General features: G+C 42.6%; 1 protein-coding gene across 1 annotated transcript in view; it reads left to right on the forward strand.

Moving 5' to 3' along the window:
* Hecw1 (HECT, C2 and WW domain containing E3 ubiquitin protein ligase 1) overlaps positions 1 to 23,418 on the forward strand; it is a 390,788-nt gene that overhangs the window by 338,358 nt on the left and 29,012 nt on the right. The window contains 3 exon segments of the mRNA XM_010610867.3: positions 4,330 to 4,450; positions 5,431 to 5,544; positions 6,378 to 6,530. Coding sequence (XP_010609169.1) covers positions 4,330 to 4,450; positions 5,431 to 5,544; positions 6,378 to 6,530 — 388 coding nt within the window.

The following is a 23,418-nucleotide window of genomic DNA, read 5'->3' on the forward strand; positions in this document are numbered from 1 at the left end:
TAGTCTGATCTTATTCTTTTTTCATTATTTAGAGAATGCTTTATTAGTTTCTGTAATCAAACCCACGTAGATATGACCTTACATATTTAGTATGATGTGTTACCCCTGTACACATGGGAAAAAAATAAAATAAAATAAATTAACATTTCTAGATCAATATGTTTGTCCATTTCTGTACAATGCCAAGTTAACACAGTAAATTGGGATGACTTTTTCCAAAGTTGGCAGCACCGTTAAAGTTTCCCAAAATTCAATTTATATATATATAATTCAATTTATATATGTGTGTGTGTGTGTGTGTGTGTGTATATAAAGACTAATAATAGTATGTTATGCATTGATAGCAGCAACAGCTTCTCCAGGTTCTGCAGTCATCTGAACAAAATTATAGACATTCAGCACATTCCATTAAAAAAACAAAACAAAAAGAAACAAAGAAAAGAATAATATCCAGAAAACAGCAAAGTTCTGTTGCTGTTGTGGTACCTGGCACCATTTTATCTATTAGCCTCTTAATCATCATCTGGAAAGAGAACATTCTAGAGTAATATCATTAAATGTAGCTCTGATAAAGCACGGTCCCTACTATGTATCATAAAGCAGGTACTAGATATTTTACATTCATAGAGGTATGATACAGTACTGTCCTACATCAATAATACTAGATTCAGTTTTGGTTTGAAATTTACTTTGTCTGCAAATAAGATTGCTACCCCTGTTTTTTTCTGGGCTCCTGTCACATGGAGAATTGTTTTCTATCTTTTCACTTTCAGTCTATGGGCTTCTTTTTGCACTAGGTGTGTTTCTTGTATACAACATATTGTTGGATTTTGCTTCTTATTCCATTTTGCCAGTCTATTTCTCTTGATTGGTGAGTTGAGGCCATTGACATTGCTGGTTATAACTGATATGTACTGACTTATTATTGACATGTTATTGGCCTTTTGTTGACTCTTTTTACTTTTTCACCTTCTCCTTTTAATTTCTTGCCTTGCCTATTTGATTTGCTCTGTTGGGCCTCATGGTGTTGTTGCCTTCATTGTCTTTTTCTAGGATCTTGTTTAGAATTGCTTGTAGTGCTGGTTTGGTATTCACGTAGTTTCTCAGGTGTTCTTTGTCGTGGAAGTGCCTTATTTTCCCCTCCATTTTGAAAGAGAGTTTTGCAGGATACATCAGTCTAGGTTGGAGGTTGTTCTCTTTTAGTACTTGAAATATCTCATTCCAGGCTCTCCTTGCCCCAAGGGTTTGTGTTGAAAAGTCTGCTGTGATTCTGATGGGCTTTCCTTTGCATGTGATTTGTTTGTTTTCTCTTACTGCTTGTAGTATTTTGTTCTTCTGTTGGGTTTCTGGGATCTTGATTATTATATGTCTAGGTGTAGATTTTTTTTGATTGTAGCCAGTTGGCTCAGTTATCTGAACGTCAAATTCTTCCCCTCTGTTTGGGAAGTTTTCTGTCATTAATTATGCAAACAGCTTTTTTAAGTCATTTGTATTTTTTCCTGCTACTTCATGGATTCCTATCAGTCTTATGTTATTCTTCTTTGCATCATCTAGGAGTTGTTGGATCGATTTCTCGTAATCTCTTACTGTTTTTAAGAGACCTCTCTTTTCATGGTCACTGACTGCAATCTTATCTTCTATATCTGAGAGCCTATCTTCGCATTCTTTTATTCTGTTGAGTACACTTTCAATAGAGTGTTTAATCTCCTGGATATCTGTTCGAATCTGTTTTATGGGTTCCCTTTCTTTCCTATGTTGGGCGTTTATTTTTTCCATTTCTTTCTTATGCTGGGCCTTCATGGCTTCTATCATGGTCCTGAGCTCATCTATTTTTCTGTCAGTTTCTGCTCTAGAGTCATGAATCACGACTTCTATTTTGCTCACTATCTCTATGGTTATCTGGGAAATTATTTCTGTTTTTGAATTTTTCTAGAGCCTGATTGATCTGTTTTGTTACTTCCTGTGCTTTGAGTTCAGGGTGTCCTGGTGGTTCACTATCGGCATTTTCATCCTCATTTGCCCTACTGTTTGCCATTGGTGAACTGGAAGTCTATCCTCGTGTCTTGCTTAAGTGTTTTCTCATTTTAATTTTTGTTGTTGGACTGTCCTTGGTTTAATCTCTGGATTATCACCCAAATCTTCCTGATATAGTTGCACCCTAGCTTCTGTGTCTCTAACGACCCACGGGCATTCTCATCTTCATAACATCAGAAAAAATAGCTCATCAAATCAACGGCAATGCTTTATCCCAACTGATACAATCAGCAACACATTAAAATCAAGCACAACTTGGACACTGACCACCTGTGGTAGTCACTAGTCTATCACCCTTAAATCATTTGAATTAAATTGAAATCAAAAAGCAGTCCAGAACATGTCTGCAGTGAACAAACTTTTCAATATAGTATATTAACCATTTAATGGCTCAGACAGAGCGAGGATGGAAGACCCCTGATCTCAGTTAGCTGATTGCTGAACCCCATGACGCTGACTGACCTCAGGCTGCAAGGCCCAGATTGAGTTCCCCATCCTTCTGAATGGTTGAACTCCACAGTGTTCTATTACAGGTTTCCCCCGCCCTTTCTTTAAAGATGTTCAAAGTTGGGAACTCAGAAAAATACTCTTGATGACCACCTCTCTCTTTGCAGAGTGGGTCCAAAGACTTGCACAGTCAGGAGGTCTGAGAGCGTGGGGGGGCTTATGGGGGTTCAGGGGCGCCCTGCGGCTACCTTCCCGGCGCTTGAGTGATGGCTGCTGGGTCGGGAGCAGGTGTGGTTCTCCTTCCTGCGGTGGATTGGGCCGGCCTACCTACCGGTGCTTGAGCAGTGGCGGCTGGGTCGGGAGCAGGCGTGGTTCTCCTCTCTCCTCTCTTTCCTATTTTACTATCACCTCAGTTCATTTAGTTACAAACTCTGAAACACACCTCTCCCTCGCTGCGTATTTCCAGTTAAGTGCTTTCTAATTACATTTCCAGTCTGTCTACCTCCCATCTTCAGTGCATTGACACCAGACTTGTTCGGTGTGACCTGCCCTAATTCTCTGTGGTCTTTTTTTCCTGTACAGCAGGAAGTAATATCATGCCAGGCCCTTATTCAAAGTCTTCCTGTTACAGTTAGCAGGAAACAAAATTGCTTAGCAAGATAGTTTATCCTGTTTGGTGTGGTTCCTGCCCACCTCTCAAGAGCCATTTATCATTTTGGTCCTCATAACCCTGTGCTTCAGACAAACTAGAGCATTGCTTTCCATTTGGCCAGAGGACGAATGTGCTAATCTTCTGTCTGAATTGTTCTTCTCCCAGATCCTCTCTTTTCTTAAAGGAAAACTTTCCTGGACCATTCTATGTCATACCCACTTCTTCTTAGTTTCTCCCCCAGGGAATGGTTCCTGGATGTGGCCAGCAGGTTCCGTGTTCTCAAAGAGCTGTGTTCCTTTCTTTCATGGGTAACAACCATCTCAACCTGTAATGTTATACTCATTTCTACGCATTTACTTGTGTAAGTCTTCTTCAGACTGTAAGATTAGTGTCTGGAATACTCAGATAGTAACCAAATAGCTGTTGAATGGGGGAAACATGATTTTGGCCATCTGTAAAACTCGGATATGAATGTTACTTTTTCTGTTTCTTTTTTCATTAAAGGTATACAAAGGTAATAGAGCATTTGCAAAGCACTCTCTATAGAGTCAATGAAGTATTATTGTTATAACATTTGTTTTTATGATTCAAGGTAATCTAATACAAATTTCTAAATGTTCTGGGCCCTACTGTACAGATGTGTTTCTCCTAGAATCAACATGAATAGAGAAGCATGAAAAACACATATTAAAGTTCTGTTGTCTCACTACAGTTTCAATCACTTCTTAGAATATAACAACTTACAAGAAAAGTGTAGTCCAGTTCAGTTCATATTAACTGTCTCAGATTGTCCAAGTACAATTAAGACAAGAAAATGTGTATCAGGATCCTTTAAAGAAAAATACATTTTGAAATAATTGAAGTGGAAGACATAGATATTTATTTGCATCAGAATGTTCTCTCCCTCTCTCTCTCTGTCTCTCTCTCTCTGGTACTGAGGATCGAACTCCAGACCTCGCACTTGTGAGGTAGGCAACAGCACCCCTGAGCTAAACCTCCAGCTCTTCTCTTTACTACATTACTTCTGTGTATTAGAAAAATAGTGAAGGGAATCAGGGAAATAGAGGTTTCTTAGAGAAGAAGGCAGGAAGACCCAGGAACCTGCCTCATCCAGGCTCTGCCTCCATCTTTGCTGTGCGTATTTGTCCTTGGATAAAAAGTTAGTGACCTGTGGGCCTGTGTGCTTCTCTCTGCAGGTTTACAGAGAGCCAGTGCACGAGCCCCTTCACCATACCGGAGAGACTTTGAGGCCAAGCTACGAAATTTCTACAGAAAACTAGAAGCCAAAGGATTTGGGCAGGGTCCAGGGAAAATTAAGTGAGTGCTTCAGGGCTTGGTGTTGAATTCAAATGGGAAACGTTTCTATCTCTTCATCCTTTGCATCTGTGTCATACTTTTCGGAGATTGGATGGTCTGCTGTGATAGAATTATAAGAGGGAAGGGGGAAAGAAGGAAAGAAGCTAGGAAATTGGGAGGAAAGAAAAAAGGAATTTAAGAAATTGGAAGGGAAGGAGAATGGATGGAGGAGTGAAAAGGAAGGGGAAAGAGAAAGAACTGTAGAATATAGACAAAGTCACATATAGCATCGATAGTAGACTTTTTCAGGAAAAAAAGAAGCTTGTACTAAATAAAAAACATACGTTTATTTTCTTTTAGTTATTATTAGGAAAATTTTAACTCTGGTCGAATTCATGGACTCTAACTTTGCAGTTGAAGTCCAAGTAAAAAGGGGTTTTAAAATTTTTCCCCCTCTGGTATTACTGTTTATATCTTTAAGAACTGAGCCCATGTTCAAGAAACCAACTTGAGAGACGTCCTAGGAGCTAGCTGTGGTGCTTATGTGCCTGAAAGGCCAACACTCCAGGAGGCTGAGGCAAGAAAATACAAATTCAAGCCCAGGCTGAGCAACTTAGCAACTTAATGAGACTGTGTCTCAAAACAAAAGCAAAAAACTTAAAAAGGGTTGAAGATGTAACTCAGCGTGAAGCCCCCTGTGTTCCATTCCCAGTAGCACACACAAAAAAGGAGATATCCTAGGAACAGATCAAAAAGCAAAAAGAATTTTAAAGTAGTCCAGTGCAATGGAATATATCCAAGTGATAAGTGCCTGTCTTCCTCGTCTGCCAATGTTTTGAAGTGCTGAGTCCATCAGCTTGTGGGACCGCACCTTCCCTTTCCCTTCTTGTTGAAGAGGCTGTGGAGGGAGACCATAAAGCTGGGCGCTCACCACTTACATGTGACACTGTCTGGCATCCTCCGTACAGAGCCCCACTCACCATCTCTTCTCTCCTCCGCAGGCTCATTATTCGCCGGGACCACTTATTGGAGGGAACCTTCAACCAAGTGATGGCCTATTCCCGGAAGGAGCTCCAAAGGAACAAGCTCTACATCACCTTTGTTGGAGAGGAGGGGTGAGGCACCAGAAATCTTATGCACACACCTCAGTCTGAGCATACCAGACTCCCGGGATCAGGTTGCTTTCTCTCAAAACGGAGCAGGGTGTCTATAAGCTGGGTCTCAAGGTGATTCTGATCGTGTCCTCCCATGAGATCTTCCTCTCTCCAGCTGGCACCAAGCTTTAGACCCCACATTCTTCAAACTCCTAAACGATGGGCATTCCAGAATCTAAGCTCACATGACCAAAGGAATAAGCCAAAAATAGTCTTAAGCCACTGTCTCTCTACTTGTAGGTAGTGTAGCCTTCCAAGTATCTGATAAAAAAAACTCTTCTTTTGAAAGTACACATACATAACTACATACCAACCTCTTCATATACTTTCTGTGTTTTCCTGGAAATCATTTAAGTGTGGAGGACAGGCCCACCTAGCTGGGAGCATCAAAATGTACTTGAAGCTTTTCCAGATGGCCCATGTGCTCACACACACAGGTGCACACATGCACGGCTGCAGGAAATTCTACATTTCTCCCAGCAAAGGCCTTGTTTGTATTGGGCCAGCTGTGTATTTTATCTGTTAGGTATTAAAGGATTGGGAATGAATGATTAAGGACCATTGCCATGAGTTCAGCCATGGACATCTGGTTAACACTTCAAACCAATAACTGCAACCTCATTTTCCACTGTAAAAGAACACCTCCATCAAGATCTACTCTAAGGGTCAGAAACTGCTCCCTGCTTTCCCCAGTGGCCCCTGACTCTGAAACAGCTCACTAGCATTTGGGTAAGAGACTGTCCTTCCACTGCTGGACACAAAATGAGCTTCCTGGACCTGTTCTTCCTTTATAGCCTCGACTACAGCGGTCCTTCTCGAGAGTTCTTCTTCCTTTTGTCTCAGGAGCTCTTCAACCCTTACTATGGACTCTTTGAGTACTCTGCAAATGATACTTACACGGTGCAAATCAGCCCCATGTCAGCATTTGTAGAAAATCATCTTGAATGGTAAGATTTATAATGTTCACTTTCTTGTGTTTGAGAGTTCTTGTCTTTCTTAGAAATATTCCTCTGAGGCCAAGGCTTTTAGAGCAGTCGGGTAGATATTACAAGAAAGCATGGGAGTGAATAACAGAAGCTTAGAAGAAAGAACAGGTTACTCTTCACCCAGAACACAAGATAAATTACTAAAGACACTGATAATATAGCAACAGCAAACTGATATCAGACAATAGTTGCCTCTGGAGGATGTACTAATATAAAGATATAAGTCATGAGTGTTGATAACTTTACTAAATCATAAGAGTTCCTAGTGGAGGCTTCTTGGGAGTACGTGGATTTGAAATTCTCTTTGATCTTGGACCAGTGGTTTTAGCAACAGCTTCTACATTGTATTGAAAAATAAATTTGCTGGGCTAGGTGATCTCCAAACACTCTTCTGAATTGAAAATCCAGCATATCATTGGAAGTCTGCTGTTGAGGCTGAGTGACAGGTGTGTGAAGATAGGTATCAGCCAATTCTGTGCAGGTTTGTGAACAAGATACCTCCGATGTAGGTCCTAGACATCTCTTGAAAGCTGCATGGGACATCTAGGATGCTCACAGAATCCCAAAGCCTCCCTGCCAGGTCTGATTTGAAAATGACCTCTTATCTCATTCAGAAGTTCCTGCTATTGAAGGGAAATGAGTCCTGGAGATGGCCAATATAGGTCTTCTCAGACATAGTTTATGTATGCTACTGTTGAAGGGACTCACTCAGGTGACACCAGGGCCTATTGGGGTTAGAGCCCAAGTCCCTATAGTTTTGTCAGCATAGCATCAAGTATCCACCTAGGGCTTCCAGATGGCAGCACATCCCCCTCTCCCAGCACACGCTCAGCTCTGAAGGTCCTGAGCTAAGGTAGACTGTGTCCACATCAGGTGTCTGGCACAAGATGAAACAAAACCTGCCCTTTGTCTCTGTGGCTTGTCCTATCACTTTTCAGTAGGCAGATGTGGAAGTCCATAGACAGAATCACACAGGTAGCAGAGGGAGGTCATTGAAAAAGGGATCAGTAGTCCTGAGAACTGACTGCCACCTCTCAGCTGGGTCCTCTCAGGCAGACCCCATTCCAACAGTAGAGCACATCCTAACCTGAGACACAATAATGCACATGTGCACAGGTTGCACATAACAGAATCCTTCAACTATCTCTCGTTTCATGATCATGAAATTTAAGATAGTATCTTGGGGGTCAGTAATCCAAAAAAAAATTGCGTCAAATCTCTCATCCCTACTTGTTGGGCCTGTGCTAGGTGTTTCGGGGAAAGACCACTAATACAGCAATTATAAATTAAGCACATCCTAGGTGTTGGGAGTACACAGAGAGGGAATGAGCAAGGTCCTTCCCCTTATGTAGAGGCAGTAGGAGGAGCACAAACCAATAATTAGAATATCTTAAATGTTAAGGTAAACACATAACATACACAGATGTGTGTTAGTCTGAGACATGTATTATACAGATGTCCAGCTTACAACAGGGTTCTGTTCCAATAAGTCCTTCATAAAATGAACTTATGCATTCACTACACCTAACCTACCGAGCATCATAGCTTAGCCGCACAAGACATTGCAGAGTATTGCTTGCTTACCCGCAGAATCACGCAGCTGAGTGGGAGCTACACTTGGGCTACTCCCCAGCACAGAGAGAGATTGTTACTGCTTATCACTAGTCCAGAGAAAGGTCCAAATTCAGAGTACAATTTCTACTGAAGGCATGTCACTTTTGCACTGTCATAAAGTCAGAAAAATCATAAATCAAACCATCGTGAATTGGGGAACATCTGTATACACTGAATTGTATTCAATCACAAGGGGAAATAGCTTCCAGCAGAGATGGGTGACTCAGCTATGGGACACTGAGAGCATCTGGAGCTTGTGCAGACAGAGAGCAGTGCTTGGCCCCATAGTCAGAGTGGACAGCACTGATGTGTTGGGATAGGGTGAGCAGAGTAGCACGGTCCATTTAGCAGGAAGCTAAGCAGGGGTGACCCGAGGTCAGGGCCAGAGAGGACATGATGAGGAAGTGAAGGGAGCCAGAGGGGTGCAAGAGGGTCAGCACACACCCCACTGGAGTGAGGGGAGAAGGAAGGCTGGGCAGTCATGGGCCAGAGAGATTAGTAGGCAGCAGAAGCAGGGGCTTCAAGGGCAAAGGGTGGGGAGGATGTGGCTGCAGACCTGGAAGGAGTAAGTGTTCAAATGACAGGCAAGCAAAGGAGCTGCACAGTGGCCGAGGGGTTAGGGATAAGCACCATAGGACTCAGCATTGTGAAGAATGCATTGGAGACAAGTACACATCAGTATGGCCACGCATGAGGGCCTAACAAAAAGCACAGGAGACACACTGGAGTCCTGAGAGTGGCCTCACCAGCCACTCAGTCCCCCATGCTAAGCTGGCTTTGTCATCTGCCCCTTATCCCTGCATTAAGAGGTTCTATTGAAAGTGACAACTATGCTTTATTGCACCAAAGAAGGAAACTCTGTGAGTCTGGGGTGTTGGAAGAATTAGCATGTTTTCTCAAGGGGTCGTCCACTGGCTCAGAAGTCCTCCTTCACTTGAGGAGTTGGCCTCACACAGAGGCAGGCTGACTTCTACATGCTGACATTCCTACTTGTTGAGAGTATTTGCTGTGGGTCATGGAATCAGAATTGTAGGTGGCTTTCTGAATCCACTTTCTGAATCTAAGTGGAGTTCAGGGAGATTTCAGATTTCTTTTCAACACTGCTCATATGGTTATGAGCTGTCATAACACAGGGCCTCCTCTCTCTCCTGAGGCTTCAACTGTCAGCACCTCAGTCCTCAGTTGAAGGAGAAGACTCTGCACACCTCCCCTGTACAGCTGTCAGTGTGTCACAAACTCCACATGACGCTGGACTGGTCTCTATCAGCGCCTCAAAGTTCCTGAGAGGGAAGTAGACTCGTTCTCTGGTTATGGCCAGGCTCAGTGATTTGACCACCTGCAGAGTCTCTTCTTTAGCTTTGAACAGTGTCTCAATCACTTTCATGTAACTGGGATGCAATACCCACCACCTACAATTTCAAGGATGTCAGGTTTATTTTGCCTCAAGATTTCAGTCCATGGTTGGCTGGCTCCAACGCGGAAGTAGTATGGTGGAGGGAAAGGTCCTCAGCCCATGGCAGCCAGGAGGCTGAGATAGAAAGGAGGAGCCAGGGACAAGAATATACCTTTCCAGGGGCCCACCTCTACCCAGGCCCCACCTCCTAACAGCACACTCAGCTATGAACTCATCAATGAATGAATACATTGATGAGTATAGGGCCACCATGATCCAGTCACCTTCCACACAAGTGAGAATTTGGGGAGACATTTTAGATTTAAACCATCACAAACAGGAAGCACATGGTGGGCTGTAGGGACTCAATAAACCCAAAGCACTGGAGTTATTCCTTTAATTTTCCTGCTGTAAGACATCCTGTGCCAAATGGATTAACAGGAAACACAACAGGGGTTGCATTTCCTGTGTCACCAATTCTCTCTGTCCCACATTTGAGTGGAAGGTGGGTGACTAGGGTTGCTCCGATCTGAATAAAGTGGCTCTGAGTCTTACACACACAAAACCAGGACACACAGTGAAAGGAAATAATGCCCTCAGCAAGTGGGCGCAGCAGCTCCTGCCTGAAGACCTGTCACCATCACTCACGCATCCAGAAAGTCCATGACAGTGAGGAAACCAGAATTCTGAGTGCCAAATCTGATTGCCCAGGACTCGCTGCCACTGGGTGCCTCTTATCCTCCAACAGGATGGATGTGGTTGCCGCCCTCCTTCCTTCCTTACTCCACAGGCATTCATCACATGGGCCATGAGAAAGATGACAGCCACCCAAACCCATCCATTACTTGTGAAGAAACACGAAGGCCAAAAATTACAGGACTTATCACAGAGGCAGTCCTCACTGGGTAAAGCTGGAGATTGTTCTTTGACACAGGACAAGCCAGAGCAGAATTCAGCCTGTCCAGGACATGGAGATGGACACAACCCACTGCCCACCTCTTCCTTCTGGAAGCAAATAAACATGAGCACAGACCAGAAATAAGTGTGGCAAAGTTGGGTAAGCTTCAGAGGGTTAAACATCACTCATGACTGAAACATTCCATGGGTGTGGCATTGGTTATTTTTCATCTTAATCTGTTTTTGTTATCCTGCTTTTTTTGTGTCCCATGCTCGTTTGCTTTGTCTGACTAACCTCTGGAAAGATGAGCTCTATGCGAGCAGTGATGGTATTCTCTCAGTTTCCTCTTGCATAACTCTGGGCCCTTCAAGGTGTTCCACTGACTATTGAGCACATAGATGAGTATTATTTCTCAAGTGACAGCAGTGCATTCCTTGTCCCAGGGCTATTAAGATAAACAGCGATCCTTCCTCCCTTGTGCAGTTAATTGCCACAGGTTCACACTTTTCTTTGTAATCTGTGGTTCTAAAACCCTTGGCCTGGGAGGGCTGGTGCTAGAGCCCTGGCATCCCCTCCCCAGGGCCCTATGGGCCTTGGGGCCCATCCCAGCCCTGACACATGCCCAAGATGTCCCAGAAACCGCTGTGTCTGGGCGCAGGGCAGGTGACTGAAGTGTCTCATCCTACCCAGGAAGGTCCTGCATTGCTCACCCTAGCTGGAGAGGCCCATACACTGGACCAGGCCAGTGGCTGTGAACCCCAGGACTCTACTGTGTTGCTGCTCCCCCATCAGGAGAGGAGAAACCTGCCCTAGGGCTGCCCCTGCTGGGCCTTATCTATCTCAGTCCTTTGTCAGTGTTGCACAGTTTTTATCTCCCCCTCTTTGTAATGGGATGAATTTTAAATTATAAATTTTAACTGCCAAAAAATTAATTTAACTAATTAGGATGTCAGCAATAAATGCACATGTCCCTTAGAGGCTTTGCAGCCTGTACAGTGCCTGGGGCAGCTATTACTGAAAGGCAGCTATTACTGAAAGGCAGCTCTTCCTTGTCGCTCTGCAGGAGCTTCTGTAACAGCTGCCTCCAGGGTGGACACTGCCAAAAGAAGAAGCCTTATCACTGTCTGTCCTTTGAAAGCATCCCTGTAACTGCAGGGACTGGAGATTCTGTGGATTCAAGCTCTTTGCATGGACTTTATAGCCATTGAAATAGAGCCAGTGCTAAATCAAAAGCCTCCAACCATGCGATGTAGCAATTCTACCTTCTTCTCCTTTTGTCAGGGCTTGAAAAATACCAATAGGAATAAATACACTGAAAATTCTGTGTTACACACATTAGGTAAACTGGCCTAAGGGGGCTTCCTGCAATCGCTGTTTCATTACTAACTTACATCACTGAAATTTCAGGCTGATAGGGACTTGATCAACCCCAGCAGTGGAAATACGCATGCCAACTAAGACAACGCATATGGAGTCCAGAGAGCCCAGGGAGAACTAGAGCCCATCAGGGGCCTCCCATGGGAGCTGGGGTCCTGGTGGACACAGAGCCCCTGCCAGACCTGGCTGAGGCAGGGAGAGACCTGGAAATAACATCTACAGCCCTCTTATTCCACCTCCAGTCCCTCTGGCCAAACCCAACCATATGCCAGAGGGTAAAGAGTACCCAGATATTGCAGTACAGAGTGCCCAGTCCCCAAGGTCACAGAGCAGGACAGAAAAAAGTGAAAAATTCATGAGGGGAAGGGATAAGGGAATTGAAAGTACTTCCTGAGCCCATACAATCCAAACCACTCAATCCATCTGCTAGAAGTCTTGCCATTTGTTAAGTTGTATCTAACTCTGTCTACTATATATCTTTGAGGACAGAATCTTATAATACTATTTTAAATGTCATCTCTTCATTTTTAGATTATGATTATTTGAATGTTCATGAGGCGCTTACATGCCACTGTTTTTATTCATATTATTGCATGCAGATTTTGTATGCCAGGTGTTGATCCTTTTTTGTTTCTATAACTGAATACGACAGACTCTAGGATTTAGAGGTGGGTCTAGCTCGTGGCTCTTGGGATGTCTAAGAGTATGGCATCCACATCTGTGTGACTTCTGATGAGGAGCTTCTTGCTGCATTGTAACAAGACAGAGGCATCAAAAGACAAGACAGCAATAAAGTCAGAGAGCACTCACTTCTAGAACAAAGTCATGCTAACCCCTCTGTCCATGGATGGATTGATCCATCCACCAGGGCAGTCTTCATGACCCAGTCGCTTCCCATTGGTGCAACCTCTCAACATCACTGCCTTGAGAGCCAAGTTTCCAACATGTGAACTGTGAAGAGACACACTCAAACTTTGAGGATACAGACATTAATAATAAAACTAAATAGAAAAGCATCCAGTGAGAACTTAGTAAACATACCAAGCACAGTTTCAGACTTTCTCATCTAACAACACTCTAACCTAGACCCTGAGTTATTCTAGTTTACACACAAGGATTATGTAATACAAGCATCACTAAAATCACAGATAAACATAGACCAAGTCAGGGTCAAATCCTAGGCACCCTGACTCCAACATCAGGCTATATCCTGATACAAAGGTAAAGTCAGCTATACAAATGGGAGACTGCAAACATAGCCAGTGTACACTTACCTTTATTACAGCAGTTATCACAGTGTATTGTGATACATATTAGGTGCTAGGGGCTTTGAAAGATAAGTAAGAAGAGTTGACTGTCAGAAATTGGGAGAAGGGACATCCACATAGAGGACCCAGCATCCTCAGCAAGTTCAAGTGGTGAACAAACTGATGATTTGGTGTGGCCTCAAAATTCAGCAAGCATCCCAGGGTTATATAGGGAAGGGTTATGATGGCCACTTATGGAGTTCAGGTTCTGGCCTGGAGATGGCAATGATTGAGGGCTGATCGTGTTTTTAGAATCGAAGATTCTATCAGATGTGTATCTAAAATCAGAAAGTAAACTCTGGTTACAAGTCCAGGATGAAGTGGAGTGGGCAGTTGGGATGCCACTTAAGGATCTATTGAAAGAATTCTTCTTGGAAGAGAGAATAAATAATTAAAATTGAGCAGAAGCTGTGGAATATGAAGATAATTTGGAAGGAGAATGAATTATAAATGGAAAGAAATTAAGTATATCAAAACCTAAATTGCTTACAATAAATCCAGTAGTCCTCTGAAACTCTACCAAAATGTTTATCAACAGAGAAAGCATTTTTAATCAATCTGCCATTCCTTTTTGTAGCAACCTCTATTTTAAATTACACCATTTTGTCATCTAAGTGAGGCATATTATAATGGCCACAGACTCGGATGCTGTGAGATTTGTTATGGCAACATTTTTAATATTTGCTAAAATTTTGTGTCATTGAAAATTTTCCCCTTGCTATAAAATGGTGTTTAAGGAAATTTCAGGTGAAAATTCTCATACATTTTGAATGGATTCATAAACAACAAAACTATGCATGAAATATGAAAAGCTCCAAATTTATTTTTGCATCTAATATAGTTCTCAAATGGTGAAAAGTTTACATATTTTCAAATTATTATGCTTAGATAGGAGAGTTTCACATTTCAGTTCCACTGTCCCCTTTTCTAGAGAGATGTCATTTAAGGGGCATCCTTTACACTCAATTTGAATTCACTCATCTACTTATAACTTTCCAACTTAACACTCTATTCTAGTGACGGAATTTATCACTGTCTCAAATAAAATAGATGGTATATTTATAGCTCATTTTGGTTTTTTCTCCCCCTAGAATGCAAGCCCTATAAAACCGGTCATGCTTGTTGTGCCTTCCCTAGTCACAAACTTGGCACTGGTAAATATGTGCAGAAGAATGGAAAGAAAGAAGGAAAGTAGGAAGGATAGATGGAAGGAAGGAAGGGAAGGGAGGAGAGGAAGGGAGGGAGAAGAGAAAGAAAGGGAAGGAAAAGGATGGATGGATGGATGGGTGCATGGATGCATGCATGCATGGGTGGATGGATGACTTGGAAAGATGGGTGGATGGATGGATAGATGAAAGATGGTTGGGATATTTTATTAAAACTCCTGGGCTGTTAGAGTTTCAATATCATTTCAATTTTTAGTTCAGAATATTTGGGATTTGGAAAAACACTGCTCATAGTTGAGTGTCATTTAAGTTCCTATCAATTGCCCTCTCCGGAATCACCACTAGTAATTCTTTTTCTGCCTCAGTCATCCTGAATGCCACTTTTCCCAGACCAAATCTAAGGTGTACTTATGTCTAAGCAATTGTTTCTTCTCTATTTCTAGGGATGGTGCCAAAGGTACTGCTTCCTTTATATATGAACATGCATCATTTTAAGAATGCATGCATTGTAAATATTTATGAGTTATAAGTATGCCATCTATTTTATTTGAGATAGTGATAAATTCTGTCAATATAATAAAGTAGAATGTTAAGTTGGAAAGTTATAAATAGATGGTACGAGTCACTCTTTACATAATTGTCTGTGTGAGAAGAATTTTCAGAACATAGATTCTTCAATCTGATGCTACTCTTCCATCAGTTGTGAGCAGCCACCATGAGGTTTATGTGCTCCTTTTGTGGCAATGGTGGTGACAAATCCAACCCTACCAGTGTCACAGCCAGACATTCTAGGACCTCTCAAACTAAAATCTCCCAGAGGGCCCACAGTCCTTTGTTAAGTGGAAAGTAAGTACATGGCCCCCTTTCTGCTCCATCCCCAATCTCCTTTCCTCAGCAGATAAAATATGGATGGTGAAAATCCTGTGTTCATTTCTTCAGCAAGAGGAGGTGAGGCTGGAGGAAAGCTTTGTTGAGCATGTTCAGAGTTTAGCCAAATGGATATTAAGTGTAATTACAGAGATTGTGGAATTTAAGAAGTCCTGGGTAGCATACTTTAAATACCTCTTGCTCCATCTGCAGTCTTAAATTAGTGGGTAGGAACTACAATATGATGCAATCCCTCTGCCTGTCTCGCGGCCCTTCAGCCTCCAGGCACTCTCCTGACAGAAGAGCTCAGTGAGTGCTTTTGATTTGAGTCTAGGATCAGATGAGCTCTCCCTAGCCGCACCCCACCCCACCCCAGCAACAGTCCCTGGGTTCCTTCCTGCTCACCTATAGCAGTTTTGCTTCTCCCATCTCTAGATGAGTCAGAGTAGCCTTCTTAGCAATTCCTTGAAAAAAAAAAAAAACCTGTAGGGCAAAAGTTAGATGAGAAGTCAGCATGAAATGTGTGTGCTCCATCGTGGGTATGCCCCCCCACCCTTACCCCTTTCCTAGCTTTCCTAACTAAGCTTTCTTTAGAGATTGTGGGAGACTTCCAGTTGGCAAAGAATGAAGTGTTTAATGATGCCAGTGCAACTGGCTATGCAACTGAAAGAAAATTATACAGTATTTGATTCTTCTCTAATTTGAAAACACATCTAAAAGATAGAACAGTAAAATGTAAATGATTTTGTACATATTCTAGAACATAAGCATTTCAGAGAACATACAGCAAATTCAAAAAACCTTGGGTAGTGGAGACCTTTTAAATGCAAACTGGGGCCTTCGAATACATAAAAGGAAACAAATCTGAATATATAAAAATTAAAATGACTTATTACGGCAAACATTCCATGAACAAAGTCAAAAGAAAGGCGTTGGTTTTGAAAAAAATAATTTTCTTAACTCAGAAGAGTCAGAAGTTGACAATCTATAATGCAAATTTCAGAGAGCTTTCACAACTTGAAATAAAGAAAGAAAATAACCTATCTAGTCAGCTTTTGTCACTGTCAAAAATACCTAGATAACCAATTTAAAAGGAGGAAAGATTTGTTTTGACTCATGGCTTCAGAGATTTCTTTCCTCGATCAGTTGGCCCCATCACTTTGGACCTATGGCAGAACAGACATTGCGGCAAGAAGGCCTGGAAGAGGAAGCCTGTTCACTTCATGTTAGTTGGGAAGTAAAAGAGGGAGGAGCTGGGGTCCCAGCATTCCCTCCAAGGCCATGGCCCTGGTTACCTAACTTCCACTACACCCTGCCTCCTAAATGGTCCACTACCTCCTAGTAGCAATATAGGCTGGCATCCAAGGTATCAGCCTGTTGGCCTTCGAGGGACATTGAAAATTTAAGACTAGAAAAATCAGCGAGGCTCTTCCAAGAACAAATCCAAATGATCAACACACCCATATAAAGAATTTTAACTTTACCAGCGGCCAAAGAAAGGCAAATTAAATGATGTATCGCTTTTTAACTATCAAACTGGCAAAAAATTTAAAGTTATTTTACCTGTTTTGGGCAGAGACTAAGTAAAAGGGTATTCTCCTACATTGTCAGTAGACAGATTTTTTTATAGTCTTCTTTTTTAAAATCCCACAATATATACTAAGGTTTTTCAAAACCCATATATCATTTGACCCCTAAGTCTTATCTCACAGAAACAAAAGCACTAGTATTAAGGATTTTATAATAGGTAATATTTATTAAGTCCTTATTATGTGTCTGGTACTTTTGCAAAGGCTCTACCTAAATCCCACATCCTATTATTACCCTTATATTTTTAAAAGTTGGAAAACTGATCCTCAGAGGTTTAAAACTTGCCCAGAGTGGCAGAACAAGGGATGAAACCCACACAGTCTCACTGTAAAACACATGGACTTTTAAAAGCGGTGCTAGACTGCATAACAGACAAGGGATTTTATTCCAGCATCATTTGTAAAGACCCAAAGCCAGAAGAAGTTCATATGTCTTTCATGAAAGAAATAGTTAAACTATTACAACAGACACACCATAGAGTAGTAAGAGGCATAAAAAGACTGAATCAGAGTCTTACCAAATAATGGAGATAGATTTCAAGATGTTGAAAACAGAAAAAGCAGAGAAGCACAACCAGTGCTATTCAAAATGGAAGAATAAGGACCCTCCCCAAGCATGTATGTGTAGATATGGATATCAGCATGTGATTATGTGATTCACATGAAAAGCACGGAAGGGTGCATCTTAGATTCAGCATGGGTCACAGTAGGTGAGGTGAGGTAAGTGGAAAATCCAAGATGAATGATAATAAAATGTATGCGTAATCATAGTTATGAATTTAGATAAAAATTATGTATGTGTGTGTAAAACAAAGTAAGTTATTAACGGCCAAAATGCCATGGGGCTCAAAGTCCTAGCTAAATCACTAGAGGAAAGCACATGTCAGTTATGAGTTCATCCGTGCACTGTTGTGGACCTGCAGGACCTGTGGGTGGATTCTGCAAACTGCTCTGCTCCTGAGCTTTTGGCCACACATTCATTTTATGACACACATTCATGGCCATCACCATGCTCATGTTACCTCCCAGTGTTCCCTTTACCCCGTTTTGCTGTCTCCCTCACTCAGCACAGAAGTCTTTAATAATTCTCTAGTGGAGCCAGGGATTTACCTCAGGGGTTCGGTGGCCTGCCTCACAAGTGCAAGGTCCTGAGTTCGATCCCCGGTGCCAAAATAATAATAATAATAATTCTCTAGTGGAGTCCACGTTCCTCAGAAGCTCGGGAAGACCCAACCATGGGGACCACCTGCCTCAGGACACTACTTGCCTCCCACAGCCAGTTTGTCCTCTGATCTCCCCCTGTTTTCTTTAGGTTTCATGCTACTCCCCACTTGTGCTCAGCTAGTCCTCAATTTCACCTACCCTTAAATCCCACTTTAAAAGCTATGTAATTTCTTCATGACTTCTTCTCTAAGTATTCTTCTCAAGAAAACATGTTCATCTTCTCTTTAGTTTCTTTGAGAAACAAGGGTTGACAAAGACTTTTCTCAGGAACCTTGTTTTCCAGTGATGTCTGCATTCACCCAATATGTAGAACAAGAAGTAGGTTCACCACCTTGGTCACCTCCAAGGAAGAAGGGTCACTGGTCATCTGATCACCCAGACCCTTCCTTCTTCCTTTCTCTGTTTCTGTGCCAAGCAGTTTGAAGAAACACTAATAGTTTGCTTTCAGACACTCTCATTCCATCTCTCCTGGCCACTTTGCATTATAAAGATTCATGTTGGCTTTGAAACTGAATCAGAGCAGCATTTTATTGTCTTCCCTCTTTAGCCAGCATGGTTTTTGGCCTAGAGGTGCCAGCTTTCACTTCTGGAGGCAAGATGCCACACACCAAAAGGGAGATCCAGGTTTAAAATGCCTGTTCTGTTTTTCACACAACACTGAGCAGGTTTGTTACTGTATTTGAGCCTCAGGCTCTTTGTCCATAAGAAGGAGATCAACAGTGCTCATTGCAATTTAAATGATGTGTCCCCCAAAATGCATACATTGAAAGTTAATCAGCAATGTGGTAATTTCAAGAGGTAGGGCAGAGATCTGATGGACAAGGTTAGGGCCCTCGGAAAAGGACGCGAAAGAGTTGGTTCACTGCCTTCCGCTCTTTCACTGTGTGAAGACATCACACTCACTCCCTTGGCTTTGCCCGTCTGTTCTTTGCACCAAGTGATGATGCAGCAAGTAGGCCCTGTGTAGATGCACTACTGTTGGTGCCTTGGCCTTGGCTTTCCCAGCCTCCAGAGCCATGAGAAATATATTTCTATTGTTTATGAGTATCTAGTCTGTTTATGAGTATCTGGCTCTGTTATAGCAGCGTTAAACAGGCTGAGAGATTGTGTACTGGTTTGCTAGGTTTCCATACCACAAAACTGGGTAGCTAAAAAACAAAAATGTATGTGTTCAAATTCTGAAGGCCAGAAGTTAGATACCAAGGGGTTGTCAGGATGTTTCTTCAGAAACCTCTCCTTGTCTTTTAGATGATCTGCACTCTCCCTCTCTCTCTCGCCCTCCGTCTCGCTCTCTGTCTATATCTTAATTTTCTTACAAAGATAGCAGTCATAGTGGATTAGAATCCATCCACATGACCTCATATTTACTTGATTACTCCTTAAAGACCCTACCAAAACAGTCCCATAGTTAAGTATTAGGACTGAATTTAATATATGAGTTTTGGGGGGCACAATTAAGCCCCATAATAGTGCTTATTCTCTAGGGTGGGTTTAAAGATAAAAGGCCTGAATGGTGCTGTGTGCCTGTAACCCCAACACTCTGGAAGACTAAGGCAGGAGGATCTCAAGTTCAAGCCCATCGTAAGCTTAGTGACAGCAAGGCCCTTTCTCAGAATAAAAGGGCTGGAGAGACAGTTCAATGTGAAGGCGCTGCATTCAATATCTAGTAGCACAGCAAAAAAGAAGAAAAAAGATACAAGAAAAAGTGGCACTCAGTAGCTGTTGAACAAGTAGTGGATGTTATCAGCCTCCCCTGGAGTATACATGTATGTTTTTTAGGCATCCCTGAAGGTGTTAGGGAAAGGCAGATTTTTTTTTTCCAACTGGAGATTTCTCAACCTCAGAACTAGTAATTGATAGAGCTAGGTTAATTCTTTCCTCTAGGGGGCAGTCCTGAGCATTGTAAAATGCAGAGTGGAATCCCATGCCTCTGACCACTAGGGGGTAGTAGCACCACCACGGTTACCCCTAGACATTGTCTAATGTCAGCTAGGAGGCAAAATCACAATGTTGAAAGCCACTGCTTTCAGCTACACCTATGGACAGAGACTGGATGAGGCTCTAGAAAAATTTGTGTGAGATAAAGAATGCTTCTGTGTGCCTACGGTTTGAGTTTTTAAAATTTGTAGTCTGGAAAAGAGTCATTGCTGCGGCTTGAATGTATACGTCCCTCCGTAATTCATATGTTGAAATTCAATCCCCCATGGTGATGCCATTTTAAAAAGGAGCCTTTTAGGAAAAGAACACTTCACCTTTATGAATAGGGTTAGTGTCCTACTGAACAAAGTTGAATGAAGTATCTAGTCCCTTTTATTCTTTTGCCTTTGCTCTGTGCTCACTGTTAGCGTAAACAGAGGCATTACTGAGACCATCAGAGCAGGCAAAAATGAAGCAACAAGTGTAGTTTTATTTCCAGCCTGGGTGCAGGCTAGTCCAGGGTGACAAAGCCATTGACTCTGTTGGGGAGGGGCTTGGGCGAGGGGAAACCTTATAGGTGAGTTTGGGTAGAGGAGGGATAGTACCAGGAGGAGTGTAAATTTTTGTCCTGGAGTGGAGGAAGTCTTGCTGTGGGGCAGAGGAAGTCTGGTGGTCTCCAGAAGTATCTGGACCCACAGATGTTGCTACATGGGACAAGCTGCTTATCTTGAACACCCGACTTGGCTTCCTGTTATCCTGTCAGACACCTTGCGGGATGTATAACTACACTGCCTGGGAAGTTGTTCTCTTTTGCCTGGGCTCGGGTCTGACACTGACATAGCAAGAAGGTGCCATGTTGGAAGCAAAGAACAAGCCCCCACCAGACATAGAATCTGCTGATGCCTTGATTTTGGACCCCCTGACCACCAGAACTGAGAGCTATGAGTGTTGACTATAAACTACCCAGTTTGTGACATTATAGAAACAGGAACAGATTAAGGGGGTCATTTATTGGTTTTTTTGTTGCTGCTGTTGTTGTTGTTTTGTTGGTTGGTTTGTTTTTTTGTTGTTTGGGTTTTGTTTTGGTTTGGGGTTTTTTTTTGTTTGTTTGTTTTTTGAGACAGGGTCTCACTATGTAGCTAAGGTTGACCTGGAACTCACTATGTAGTCCAGGCTGATCTCAAACTCACAGCGATCCTCCTGCCTCAGCCTCCCAAGTGCTGGGATTACAAGCATGTGCCACCACACCCGGCAGTGAGTCATTTATTGAACATGTTTGATTACTAGAAAAGAATCACCAAGCCTGCGAACAATAACCAGCAAGGCCCTTGGTGTAGTCAGCCATTGAGGTCATGTTCTCATTCCCTTCCAGGCATTCCAGTAAAGAATCACCCCCTTTCTTTAACCATTCACTTCCCTTGATAGCAGCTCTGTTGACTGAGGTGAAATCAGCCTAGTTAAGGACAAAAAGAATTATATTTATTCTGGACTAATTAAGATTGCAACCCAAGAAAACACAGATACAAGCAATCTTGAAAATGTGCTACAATGTTCTACAAGGTGATGACTGTATTTAAAGCTTCAGACTGCAAGGGGAGTAGTGATTATATCATTTGCTCATCAAGAACTCTGAAGGGGGCCGGGGATTTAGCTCAGTGGTTCCACCACCTGCCTCGCAAGCGCAAGGACCCAAGAGTTTAAAAAAAAAAAAAAAAAAAAAAAAAAAAAAAAAAAAAATAGTGAAGGTACTAACAGGAGTTAAGCTGCTTTATAAAAAAGGAGTTGGATGTTGTTTTAATCTATAGGTAGTTTAGGGGAAGCAGGGAAGTTTCACAAATGATTAATGAAAGCAAGTAAATCAGTTTGGCCCACTCCCAAGGTCAGCATGCGTTGGGCAGGCGACCCAGTTTAGAAAGGCTCAGCAGCAGATGGGTCTGCAATCTGATTAACAGTGGCCTCCCCACTCCATTGTAAGTACCCTTAACCAGTGCTAATCCATTTTGATTTTTTTCCTGGACTCAGAAAAGTTTAGAGACCACACCTCTTTGAATCAGTATGCTGGAAGGACTCCTGCAGAATTGCCCTGGGATTTCCAGGAGGGCAGGGGTATGTGCTGTGGCCCTAGGGGCCTGCCTCAAAACAGATTGCCTTTCCCTCTGAGATGACCTACAGCTGCGCAAGACACAGGGCACCACGGCCCAGTCATCCACATCCAACAGGAACAATTACAGAGCAAACCACTGGTGAGGATGGCAGGGTCTAGGCTGAACTCACTGTTAGCTAGGAGACTAGCCCAGGGCCACACTCAACTCAGCCCTCAAGAATGCACTGAACTGAGGGAATGACAAAAATCCTGGGCATGATGTGGAAGCGAGGAGCAGGGAAATGTGCTTGTGCAAGGACAGAGGGATGTAGAGAATGGAAACTTCACTTTCCTAGAATTTATTCCCAAAACAGTTCCATCATAGGGACTTCATCACTCTTGGAATTTGTCCCTTACTGTTTCTACTGTGCTTTCACTATCCAAAGGCAGATCTGATTATGTTTTTCTAGACCCATGATAAATAGCCCTGAAAACTCTCTTTCTAGGAGCTTGGCTGTGTGTGGCGTCTCACAGGATGTAAACACAGTTCCAAAAGAGATGGGAAGTCTGGAACTATAAGATTGCAAAAAAATCAATGGATCAGTAGCTCAGAGGAGACAGGAGGGAGAGGTCTATAGCCCAAATAGGAGGTTACCCTTGAGAAAAGATCAGCTCCTCTTACTTGGCATTGAGAGAAATAAATGACTCTGTACATTGCAGGTGCATTTATTTATTAATGAAGGAAGTGCAGTGAGCAAGGAACCAGGTGGAGGGAGAGAAAGGCTAGGGACACTGAAGGAAATCAGGCAAAAAGAAGATCCCCACCCCATTTAGTGGATGGAGTGTGAGGAGGTAAGATGCCTGTGGGTGTGGATAAGTGGGGCAAGACAGGCCAAGTAGAACACTTCATGCCTTTGCTTTCAAGAAAGGCAAAATCTGTGCTTCCCTACTGGTCTTCCCAATGTCTTTGCAGAGAGCTCAACCTGGTAATGCCTAAGGCAAAAAACTTCACTTCTGACTTTTGGACTATTTTTTTCCATCTTGAAAAACAAGATGAGGGGCTTGGAGTCAGTAGTTTTAAATGCAGATTCTCACAATCTCCCTTGTAAGGTTTGTCCTCTTGGTACCATTGTTTTAACAAGCACCTAGTAGGACTCAGCTGCCCGTCAAGGAGATCCCCCACCTTGAGAAACATTGCCTTAAATGCAGCCTCATGAGCCCTTCAGTGTGAGAAAAAATATGAGTTGCTCATGTAGTTTTCACATCTAGAAATGAAATCCACCCCAAGGGGAAACAACAGATTTTTGCCAATTTTCCACTACGTGAGAAGTTAGAAAGCATGAAAGGTCCAAAAATGAAGGCAGTAGCACTGGGTGAAGCATGGAGCATATATTTTGTGGGAATGTTGTCAGGT

The sequence above is a fragment of the Fukomys damarensis genome, unplaced genomic scaffold (assembly GCF_012274545.1).
Source record: "Fukomys damarensis isolate Sample0158 unplaced genomic scaffold, DMR_v1.0_HiC HiC_scaffold_17, whole genome shotgun sequence".
NCBI classification, from domain to species: domain Eukaryota; kingdom Metazoa; phylum Chordata; class Mammalia; order Rodentia; family Bathyergidae; genus Fukomys; species Fukomys damarensis.